At 46.9% G+C, this 10,755-nt stretch overlaps 2 protein-coding genes across 3 annotated transcripts in view; one reads left to right on the forward strand and one right to left on the reverse strand.

The window, feature by feature from the left end:
- LOC130521775 (GRB10-interacting GYF protein 2-like) overlaps positions 1-1,154 on the reverse strand; it is a 1,184-nt gene extending 30 nt beyond the window's left edge. The window contains exons 1-2 of the mRNA XM_057025574.1: positions 316-1,154; positions 1-229 (exon numbers count right to left, since the gene is read on the reverse strand). The exon at positions 1-229 is cut by the window's left edge and continues 30 nt beyond it. Of these exons, the coding sequence (XP_056881554.1) occupies positions 149-229; positions 316-1,008 (774 nt within the window). The 5' untranslated portion in view covers positions 1,009-1,154 and the 3' untranslated portion in view covers positions 1-148. The remainder of the gene's footprint in view (positions 230-315) is intronic.
- Positions 1-9,963, forward strand: part of dpy19l3 (dpy-19 like C-mannosyltransferase 3) — a 35,059-nt gene extending 25,096 nt beyond the window's left edge. For both annotated transcript variants that reach the window (XM_057025573.1, XM_057025572.1), the window contains 3 exons: positions 2,614-2,746; positions 5,795-5,953; positions 7,029-9,963. In XM_057025573.1, the coding sequence (XP_056881553.1) occupies positions 2,614-2,746; positions 5,795-5,953; positions 7,029-7,235 (499 nt within the window). In that variant the 3' untranslated portion in view covers positions 7,236-9,963. The remainder of the gene's footprint in view (positions 1-2,613; positions 2,747-5,794; positions 5,954-7,028) is intronic.
- The last annotated feature ends 792 nt before the right edge of the window (positions 9,964-10,755 follow it).

Genomic DNA, 10,755 nt, shown 5'->3' on the forward strand with positions numbered 1-10,755 from the left:
ACATCAAAAATCCAAACATAGAACATAAACAATGATTATACTGTAAAATAAAACTGTTGAAGACAGGATGTGATGCTGGAGGTCAGGATGTAGAGGAAGAGGAGGAGGAGGAGAGGAGGAGGAAGAGGAGGAGCTCTGGAATTGTTGTTTAATTCATTTTTTCCAGAACCTCATCTTTTTCCTGATCCATCCACAGAAGCTTCTTCTTCTGCTTCTTTGATACTTGAAGCTGCAGAAAAGAGAGATTGTGTTTTAGATTTCACTGAACATCATCTGAAATCTTCTGGAAGAGGAACAAAGGCGAAAGCATCTCACCTCAAGTTGGAGGATCGCTTCAGAGAGCCTCTGGAGCTCCTCTTTGGTCTTTGCCTCCTCATGTTGCCTGAAACGTTGGCTCTCCTTGAACTTGTGCTCCAGCTCTTCGTTCATCTGGACCCATGTCTGAGCGGTCCTCTCCCACCGCTGATGAACATCAGCCAGCATCCTGTTAAAGTTCTCTTCTTTAACCACCAGCTGCTGCTTCATCAACTCTTCTTTTTGCAGGATCTTCTCGTGATATTTTTGTGTCTCTTCATCAAGAAGTTTCTGGAACTTCTTTTCTTCCAGAAAGAGCTGCTGCCTCATGGCCTCTTTCTCTTCATGAGATCTTTGCCTTTCTTCCTCCAGCTTCGTCTCAAATTCCTCCTGGATCACAAGGAGCTTCTGATTCAGGCCTTCCTCCTGCTCCATCAGCTCTCTCCTGTGTGTCTCCTCGTTCTCCTGCTGCTGGCTGTGGAGGGTTTCCTCCAGAGAAGCACATTTCAGCTCGCTCTCCTTCAGAGCAGCTTGTGTGCTGTTCAGCAGGGTCAGGGCCTCCACATGGGCCACAGTTCTCATTTGTCGCCTCTTCACTACCCTGCTGAGCTGCTCCTCCTTCTCAGCCAGGGCTTCTCTGAGATGCTGGACCTCTTCCCTCCAAGTCTCCATGGATGATTCTTGCTTCAGCTGCTGGGTTCCTCTCTGTGCCATTGATGCGTCTGCTGGTCACCAGTGTGGTACAAGAGTGTCGAGCTCCTCAGGCGTGTGCTGATGAGGTGGAGCTGATGTGTTTGATCTGCCAGTTCGGTTTGATCCTTTGATTTCATTGATCTGACATGAAAGAACAATTTTGACATCAATGACATAAAGGAGACATCAATGACATAAAGGAGATCAAAGACTAAAATGCCAGCTTCGGATCAAAGACTATGACATTTTAAGATTAAAGACAAAAATGCCAACTTAATATAAATTTGGAGGGTTCTGTTCCCTCAGCTGAATGTTCAATCAATCAATCAATCAATCTTTATTTATATCGTCTATTACAATCAAAATTGTTTCAAGGCACTTTCCAGAATCCCAGGGCCTGACCCCAGACAAGCAACAGTGGCAGGAAAAACTCCCCTTTAACAGGAAGAAACCTTGAGCAGGACCAGGCCCGTGTAGGGGGAGGACAGGTAGAGGAGAGGAGAGGTAGAACATACAGAAATACATTATATTAAATAAAATCAGCTGCCGGTAGAGTCGAGTTGAGTGGCTCAGTGGGGTTGGAGGTCAATAGGTCAGCATACAACTATGAAGGTGGTGATACCTGCAGATGAATACAGAGGAGGGGAGGGGGGCAGAAGAACCACACAAGAACAACATCACCGATCTACTTGGTGAGGAGGAGAGGAGATCAGGTGATCATGTTTCTGGACCCCGGCAGCCTCGGCCTCTAGCAGCATAACTAAGATGTGACCTAACGATTAGACGACCCCCTAAGTATGATAATTTGTCTGTCTATAATAGTAACTGGAACTACAGAATTAGTAACAATAAGCTTTTTCAAAGAGGAAGGTTTTGAGTCTGATCTTAAACGTAGCGATGGAGTCAGCCTCCCGTACCTGGACAGGGAGCTGGTTCCATAGCAGGGGGGGCTGGTAGCTAAATGCCCCCCATTCTACTCCTAGAGACTCTGGGAACCACAAGTAGACCAGCATTCTGAGAGCGGAGCGGTCTATTGGGCTGGTAAGGTGATCCAGTCCTGTGATCCAGCCCCGCCCCATCTGTCAGGTGGAACGTAGACAAGATTCCACCATTAAACGTGTTCCCCCCAGGGTAAACGCACACTGCGGGCGTGTTTGCGTGCACGTCTTGTCCTTCAGCCAGCACGTTCCTCACATCTTTGGCCACGTCGCTGAAACTCAACTGGCCTCCGCACAGAAAGGCTTTTGTGTTCGGTGCGGAGAGCTGCTGTCCTTGAAGTTTGTAATTCTGAAAGACTTCTTTAATTGTCTGACTGTTCCAACCACTGTGGCAAACATAGAAGCAAATATATGTGGACTGAATTCATATAGAGAGAATAACCAGACATCGATGAATACCGTACAAACCTTTTCATCCTTTTAGACGTCATTATATGGATGGAAGCGTTCATCTCTACAGTTAGAAGTCTACTCTTTTCTAGCCATCTTTGACCACTCTGACTCCCTTTTAAGTTCCCAGTCATGTTGATGGCAGGAGAACCAATCACACATATGCATTTTAGCTACAGAACCAGCATCTGGGAAACAGCTCTCCCTCATCTACCCTGCCTGTCTCTGTTGTCCGCAGCACAAAGACCCCTCAGCACGCCGTATTTGCAGGCAGCATGCAGCTGCTAGCTGGCATCAAGCTGTGCACAGGCAGAGTTCTCACCAACCATCCCCATTATGAAGATAAAGACCTGCGGGAGAGGACGCAACAGGTAGGATTTATCCACGCGATACACCACAACATACAGCGGAGATAAAAGCCTCGCGATAAACTCAGCCTTTCAGAAGAAGGTGAGCTGGTGCTAGTCAAATGACTTTGACAGTTTCATGCAGATCCAACAATCTGCACGAAGCATTCAGCCATCAAGGAGGTGTAGATAAGATCTCCAGGACAACCTTTAGAGCAGCTCAAATCAGTTCAGCCACAAAGCAACATTTCTAGGACAAAAGAGTAGAATTAGGGTTCGCATGTGCATTAGCGTTGGGTCAATCATGGGGGAACACGTGCACCTGATGTGACTGAAAACATGGACGTGGTGGCTGCAATATACGGCCGATACAGGCGATGATACAGCGGGTGATGGATCCGTCGGACAGGCATCAATCAGTCCTTGCTGCTAATATGACGCCTTGATTTATTATTGAAATCCCATCCAGAGGTTTTAACTTGGCGTCAGCCTGGTTTTACTGCTGTGAGGCCTCCAGAACGGTTGTGTTGCTTCACATCTCCACCTCCACCAGGGCGAGAGCCCAGTAATTGTGTGCTGATGGGCAGCGACCTGCAGCGATTGTGTCAGCACATCAAAGATCAGAAGATGCAGCGAGAGCGCCGCACGGCGACGCGGTCCAATCAAAGCAGGAATGAAGCGCAACCTTGAAAGAACGGATGAAGATATCCTAGTGAACGTGTGTATCTGCTATCACCGCGTTTTCATCGCCACTTGAAGAAGCTTTCCTATTATTAACGGACGGTAAACTCGACAGCTTCACGTCCCTCTGGGGCTATAATGACGGCATGCGGCCGTTTATTACTGCGGAGTTGTTTGTTGTGAGTATTACATGTGATATCTGGTTCTTATACGTCGGCGAGGCGGCGGACGCCTCGACAGGGCTCCAGAACTGACGTCACAGATTAAAGGTGGCCCGATCCGCCCACATGAACTGACCGCTGAGCTGTTTTCCCTCCGCATTGCTTGCGTGTCCTCTTCCCAACGAGCAGGAACTAATACGCGGATCATCTTTTGGTTAGTTGAGCTCGCGTTTGGCCTCCCAGCAGGACGCCGGCGAGGCCCCGCCTTGGCACGGAGCTCATTAATGATCTACGACACTGACGCGGGCCCTCGGGGCTCCCACTGGAAGCATATATGCATGTCAGACGGGAGGAAACTGGATTCAGATATTTGTAAGAACGTTAATGATGTCTCCATTCCAGTTCTGGTCTTTTATTAGAAACCCATGTACTAGTGGGCAAAGGATGGATTTTTTCTTTTATCGGGACCAGAAAAAAATCGGTTTTAAATCTGCTTTTCTCAAATGTTTGTCTGCTCTTTGCAGTCGTGGTTAATATAAAGTTGTATACTTTTACACACGCATGTATACGCTCCCCCGAATGATGTGGTCCTTTTCCGTTGGTCGCATCTGTTTGGATTTCCAGTTGATGAGGACGGTTTTCTCGGGGACAGTCGGGTCACGGAGGAGCGATGCGGTACTCGCCCTCTATAGGTTGAGTACTGACGTATTGCCTCATAATCAGAGCGTTGGGGGTGCTGGGAAGTGGTAGCCATGGAAATTAAAAAGAGAATTTATGGCTTCAGACTCAAACCTCTGGACTGGGGTGAGCTGCCCGTGTTATTGCCTGCTTGATTTTGAGCGCATGATGCCGAGGAAAAGCCCATTTCGGGGAGAATTTCCCACTGTATTAAGTGAAGATTAGCTTTTTTTAATTCATCTTTTGTCATGAAGACTCGGGACATGAAAATTCCCCTCAGGAAAAATAAGTCTTAGTCTTTTTTATAGGTACGACTACAGACGTGATGATATTGATGAGGTCCTAGTTCACTAGAGGGACATCAGCTTGGTCACTTTCTGGGATTTGGTGTCACCGAATCAATGAATTAGTAGGGTTTATTAACATGTAATAACTAATGGAACCACTGCAGGCTTTCATACAGACACAATCCCGTTATTTCCTACTTTTCATGCTTTTATGTCCACAATCATAGAAAATAATCCATATTGTGAAAGTTAGTGCCACATCGAGGCTGACAGCAGCAGTATGAAAGCATCCTGGTTGGAACTCGCTGAGAAAATATCAATATTCTCTGCTTTTATTTGCTTAGTGAATTTTGAAACAGGATGTTTGTGGATCCTAATGATAGTAATCTGATATGTAGAGCGAGCTGAACAGGGTAAAACACCCTCCTCGCCCCGGCTGTCTCCTGTGTTTCGCACATTGTGACACATCTCATTATTGATTTCAGCTGTTGGGCTTAATTGATGTTTTCACCCATTTTTGCACCCCGACTAAATGTTGTGACGAAGGTGATGCCGCACAGCTGCAGGTGATCATGCAGATGGGGGCTCAACAAAGGCGGAGCTAGTTCTTCATTACGATCACAAAAACAGCTGCTTCCTCACCCAGAAATCACAGGAACGCCACGATGAACCAATTCTGTCATAGTGTTGAGCCAACTGTTGCTTTTCCTCTGCATTTCATTCAAAAATAAAAATAAAAACACACACACACACACACACGTAGTGATTTTTAGAACTTTTGTAGAACATGCCAGGTCTTTTGTTAGACATTCATTGTGGAATTCCTTGTTTATTTCCCTCATGTGGGTGGACATAAAACAGCCGCCCGTGGACCAGACCAGTTTCAGTTTTCCCATTGTCTAGGTAACAGTGTGTTAATGTTGCCTCACACCCACACTTGGTGAAAATATGAAACGCGAACTCATTCATTATTCAGCACCAAGTGGATGTTTTAACATTCAGATGAAAAAAAAGTTGTAAATAATCAAAGCAAGGGTGGTTCGGTCTGATAAATGTTTACCGTGTGTGTTCTGATTTGATTGAAGTCAGCAGATTTTGGTGTTTACATATGGTACCAGGGTTTTCTAGTGCTGAGCACACACACACACACACACCTTTTCACATTTACATCCGTTCTGAAGCGAAACATTTGTAGGCTGGGTCTTTGAGGAAGCCGGGAAAAGTCTGGCCCTACGTGAGGTAAATCCAGCTGTTTGTGTGTGCAGGTGTATCAGGTGTATGCGCAGAGGTCTCCGGAGGAGGTCCACGCCATCCTGAGGGCCGTCGGCGCCGACTACGTGGTGCTGGAAAACAGCATCTGTTACGAACGGAGGCACCGGCGAGGCTGCAGACTGCGGGACCTGCTGGACCTCGCCAACGGACACGTGGGTGGCGTTTATTTAATGTGACTGCGTGTCGGCGCGTGCGCGCGTGTCAGCCCCCAGCCTCCGCAAAGATCAATGTCCTCACTTTCCATCTGTTCGTCAGGGACTCTGGCTCTTCTTCCATCCCTCTCTCATCATGTCAGTGCTCTGACTGTTTGGATTTCCAGGGGCGAGACAGACATCCCTTTGTCCGTCCGTCTTGGTGTGTTGTTGTAAGACAAACACAGGATAGATGTGTGTGTGTGTGTGTAGGCATGGCAAACACACGCAACCTCAGACAGATAGACAGCTTTATTAAAGAAATACCCCGTGTTTTAGTGTGGGTTCTATTTAAAGAGCACCCGAGGTGTTTCTTGTGGCTGGACCCACATGATAGAGGTGGAAGATGATGAGGTTCTCTTTGGGACGGGTAGGAGGACGTGAGACAGGCGGCGCGTGTAAGATGGTTCCGAGAGGAAGTCAGAGAGGCCAGACTGAGATGGTCTGGACGTGTCCCGTGGAGGGACAGAGGAGGACGCGAGGAGGCTTGAGGAAGACGTAGGAGGGGAGATGAATGCAGAGGAGAAGGTTTGATGGAGTTGGTAGGAGACGACGCCTGCGTGATGCGTTTTCTGATTGGCTGACAGGAACATCGGACCCTAATGGGAGCTGCTCTGATCCCTTAAAAAACCCTAACTTGTCTTTCTTTAATCGCTTTTGACTTGGAGAAAGAGAAAAAAGCGCTATGCAGCTCTGAGAAAGTAGCTAATGCGGCGCAGCCACCCACGGCGGAGAATTGTGGGAATTCCCTCTGAGTGAAGTTCCAGTCCCTCAATAATGGTAGATATAGCTAACTAAAAAGGTAAACATCTGGCTGATGTTTAAGAACGTCTCATTCCGACGAAGCATCGTGCAGCCTGATATCAGATAGCTTTGCATTTTGTCCTGCTGAGCGTGTGTCAGGCTCCAGCTGGCGTCAACACAAACTGTCAGTCACACACAAAATATATCTCCCGTCTTTCTGCGCGATTGACACGTTCCGTTTCGGCCCGGCGTCCGCGCCGTGGGTGCTGACGCGTTTGCTCTCTTTCATTAGATCATGGACGGAGAAGGAGACAACGACCCGGACCTCGTCTCGGCCACCCACCCCCGGTTTTGCGAGGCCATCAAGTCGGATGCGCAGGCGTACGCCGCTCTGTTCACCAGAACATTCCAGAACAAAACCTTCCACGTGTACCGAGTGAAGAAGAAACGCAAGAAGAGTGGCAAAAGTCTGAAGTCAGAGGGCAGCGCGTCGCGGTAGTAACGGCCGAAGCCGCTGTCAGCGTCTGGAAGGAGCTCTCCATCTTTGCTGGGCTCCAGTCTGAGCAGCAGCCAGCTGTGATCCTGCTTATTATTTCTGAGAACGGGGTTCTGTGGTCCGGGTCGACCCGAACGGCTGCATTGTTTTGGTTAATGGAGTGTGGCAACTGTAGGGGCCCAGTTCTCCCAGAAAGAGGTGCCAGACCTCAAAGCAGCGTCCTCCTAAAACATCAGCTCCAGTCCAACAAATCGTTTCCTTGGTGTCTCCGTCTCCTTTTTCCTATTAATATTTACACCCGTTGTGCTCCATTTCAAATAGATTCGGCTTCGGGTTTAACAGAGACAGTTTTCTACTTTTGCCAAAAGCAAATGAAAAATGTCCGTCGTATGAATATAACACATCTTCAGAAAGTACAAATTTTAATTCATCAAGTGGCAAAATCAAAGAAGCAAACTGGGAAACAAAAAGAACTTTTCCGGAGCTTTTTTGTGTCACTAGAACTACGGGAGGCTGAAATCACGTTGACTCCCAGCTGCTTTGTTCCTTGTCACTCTCATTCATTTCATTCGACCTGTACGAGAAGCAAAGTTTAACGTGTTTAATCGTTTCAGTTTAGATTTGTGCCAGCGGCTGTTCTTTTTATAATCGGTTCTTTAATTGTGTTATTTTAGTGGCTTTAATCATGACACAGTTCTACGGGGCTACACCCAGCTGGACATCACAGTGAAAGAGTGCTAACGTGCTAACGCAGCTATGCAGGAGAAGACGTGCGCCGGTGCACAAATGAACAAAGCCGAAGGTCGTTAGCCTGTGTGGAAGGCGCCTAATGTCGCCTACAGGAGAAGACACAGGTTAAAAACGTCTTTCAGATGCATCACCAGCAAAAAAAGCGAGAAGCTCCAGCGGCCTGAGAACCGGTCACGCTCAATTATAGTCCTCTTCCGAGAGGAAGTTCCTTTTCTCCCACTATTGGCCGGCTTGTTTTGCTTCGTCGGAGCGCATTAGCTGTGGAGTTTGTGAGGGGTCAGTCTGCGGGCTCCGCGGAGACAGATGCCCTCAGTTACCCCAGAGAAATTACTTGGTAGTTTTAACTCCCGGCTGGGTTTAAAACATTTCCGCTGGCATTTAAATGTGTTTTTGCCGCTGCGGCGCTCCAGTCGAAGCTTGTTCCAAGTGATATTTGTGGCAGCGGCTTCACCCTTTTCTCTCCCTCACACTCGCATGAATAATGCAAGCGGCGAGGGACTTGCATCTGGCTGACAAAGATGCTGATTTCTTTGCCACAATAGTGTGTAACACTTGCATATCAAAGTACAGCTTTGTGGTTCGGGAAAAAATAAAAATAAAAAAGCAGAGCCAGAGCCACTGTCTTATGGCAGCAAGAGGGAAGGTGAGACACAAGATTTTACTCTTATTTGCTTTTCCTGCTTCAGAGATGAGAGGTTGAGTTGCGGAATCATGGGTGGGCCTCCCCCCCCCGTTCCCCGTGTTAGTAGTCTTGTGCTGGATGCACGCCTACATCCCAGTCAGCACACTTGATAATAAGCACCTCTGGGTGAGATCATCCTGGCAGAAAACATGTTCGTTAGCTGCGACTCCTCGTAGCGTCGCATACCAATGTGATCTACGCCTCCAATTGTGCCTCCGTATTCTTTAATTTAGTAGATGCATGATTGCATTACGGCTGCATAATAAGGGAGCGCTAATGTATTTTTTTCCCCAGCAGTGTTCTTGATATCCATACAAAGTGGTGTTGAATTAGTAATAGTAATTGGTGATTGATTGGAAGGTCCAGCAGCTACTACCTGTGCTTTGGTTCTCCTCTCTTGAAGGACGACGGTTCCCCGCAGAGAGCTCATTTGGGTTCCTTCTGAAATATTTATTTTTCTGAATAAAGTCCATGAAGATCCAGCGTTAAAATAGATCTGCTCGTAATACTGCAGCGGAGAAGCTGCCTCTCTGGATCCGTGAGATTTAGCTCACACCTGACCCAGCTGTGGCTTCCACACTCTTTTCCTTCGTGTGTGTGTTCAGCGTCGTGGTTTCTAGTCTCGTTTTTTTCCCTCCTCGAGTCTTTGAGACGTTTTAGGCTGAGCTGAACATTAGAAGCTTCAGAAGGTCCCGAGTTGCTGCTTTGGCTGCGATTGTGGCGAGTTTTTCTGACGCTCGTCACCAGGTCAGATTAGATCTGCTGGATTCAGAAGCACGTGCGAGCAAAGGTCCACCGTCCCCGCGTGTTAATCGACGTGTTCCTGCAGCCACAGCGAGGAGACGGAGATCTGAAGACAAGGAAGAAACGCGGAAGCAGAAGCCAGCGTGAGATTCCTCTGAGCTTTGTTGATATCTGGAGTAATGAACTAAAAAAAGTGCCAATTATTTTCACAATTGCATCTACAATAAAGGACACGAGGTCAGATTTCCAGCTGCGTTTGTCTTTTTAAAGGTGAACAAACTTTAAGGTGATTTGTGGGTTTTGGATTAACTTGAACTCATGACCGAAAGTTCTTTGTCATCAGGTCCTTTGGATGCTCAGATTTTCTCTGTTTGTTCTACTGATCCAAATTATTCTTGATTCCTTAATTAAAGCGTTCAGGGTTAATCTGTTTGCCAGAATAAAAGCAACGGCATTGCTGTTTGTTCACAGTGTTGGTGACATTGTTCCACAGACATTAGTAGCACAGTTAAGGTTCCAGCTCAGACCAGCATTAAAATTCATGTGATGTTTCAAGTTCTCTGGTTTTGATTCACACAAAACAGTTTTTTATTTGATTTTTTCAGTTATTCCCATCGCAGCATACTCCGGTACAACAAAATGAATTTATTGAAGAGCGAAACAGCAAATACCGAGTGCAGAAACACAAAATGAGTCAGAAATACCATCAGAATTATTAAAAAGTAACTAAATCACACTCAAATCCTCTCACAAAGAAACATTTACAAAGAAGGTAACAATAGAAACTGGGCCCAGAACATTTACCATCCAGTGGCACAAATGAACAGGAAGTGAGTGGTTGCCACTTCCTGCTGGAGACAGCAGTGAGGCGTCCAACTTTCCTCACCTCTTTTCTGAATTTTAACAATAAGATAAGAATCCATCCCTTAAAAACACCCACTCTGGCCTAAAATAACCAATAATACCCCTTCAGTTGTTCCACCCTCACAAGGATTTTTCAAAAGCCGCTTTGTTTCCTCTGCATTTGAACGTCTTGTTCTTAGAAAGCTATAATCTCTGCGCAGATGTTCTCATCGTCTTTTTTCCCCTGGAAATCCTGATGATCCTTTGGTTTCTTTCTGCGAGCATGACTGAGTTTTCAGCTCTTATTAGGATTAGTGGCTTGATATGTTCTCCCACTCTTGAACCACTTTGTGCTGACACAAACCAGCAGAACGTGCATCCATCCAGGCGTTGTTTAGAGGAGGTTCTCCGGCCTGTAAGCTTGGAACGTGGAGATCCGGCTGTGACTATTGACGCCGGTACGGCAACACGAGCCTCGGTTCTCACCAGCAAGAGGGCAACGGA

This window comes from Takifugu flavidus, chromosome 2 (assembly GCF_003711565.1).
Source record: "Takifugu flavidus isolate HTHZ2018 chromosome 2, ASM371156v2, whole genome shotgun sequence".
NCBI classification, from domain to species: domain Eukaryota; kingdom Metazoa; phylum Chordata; class Actinopteri; order Tetraodontiformes; family Tetraodontidae; genus Takifugu; species Takifugu flavidus.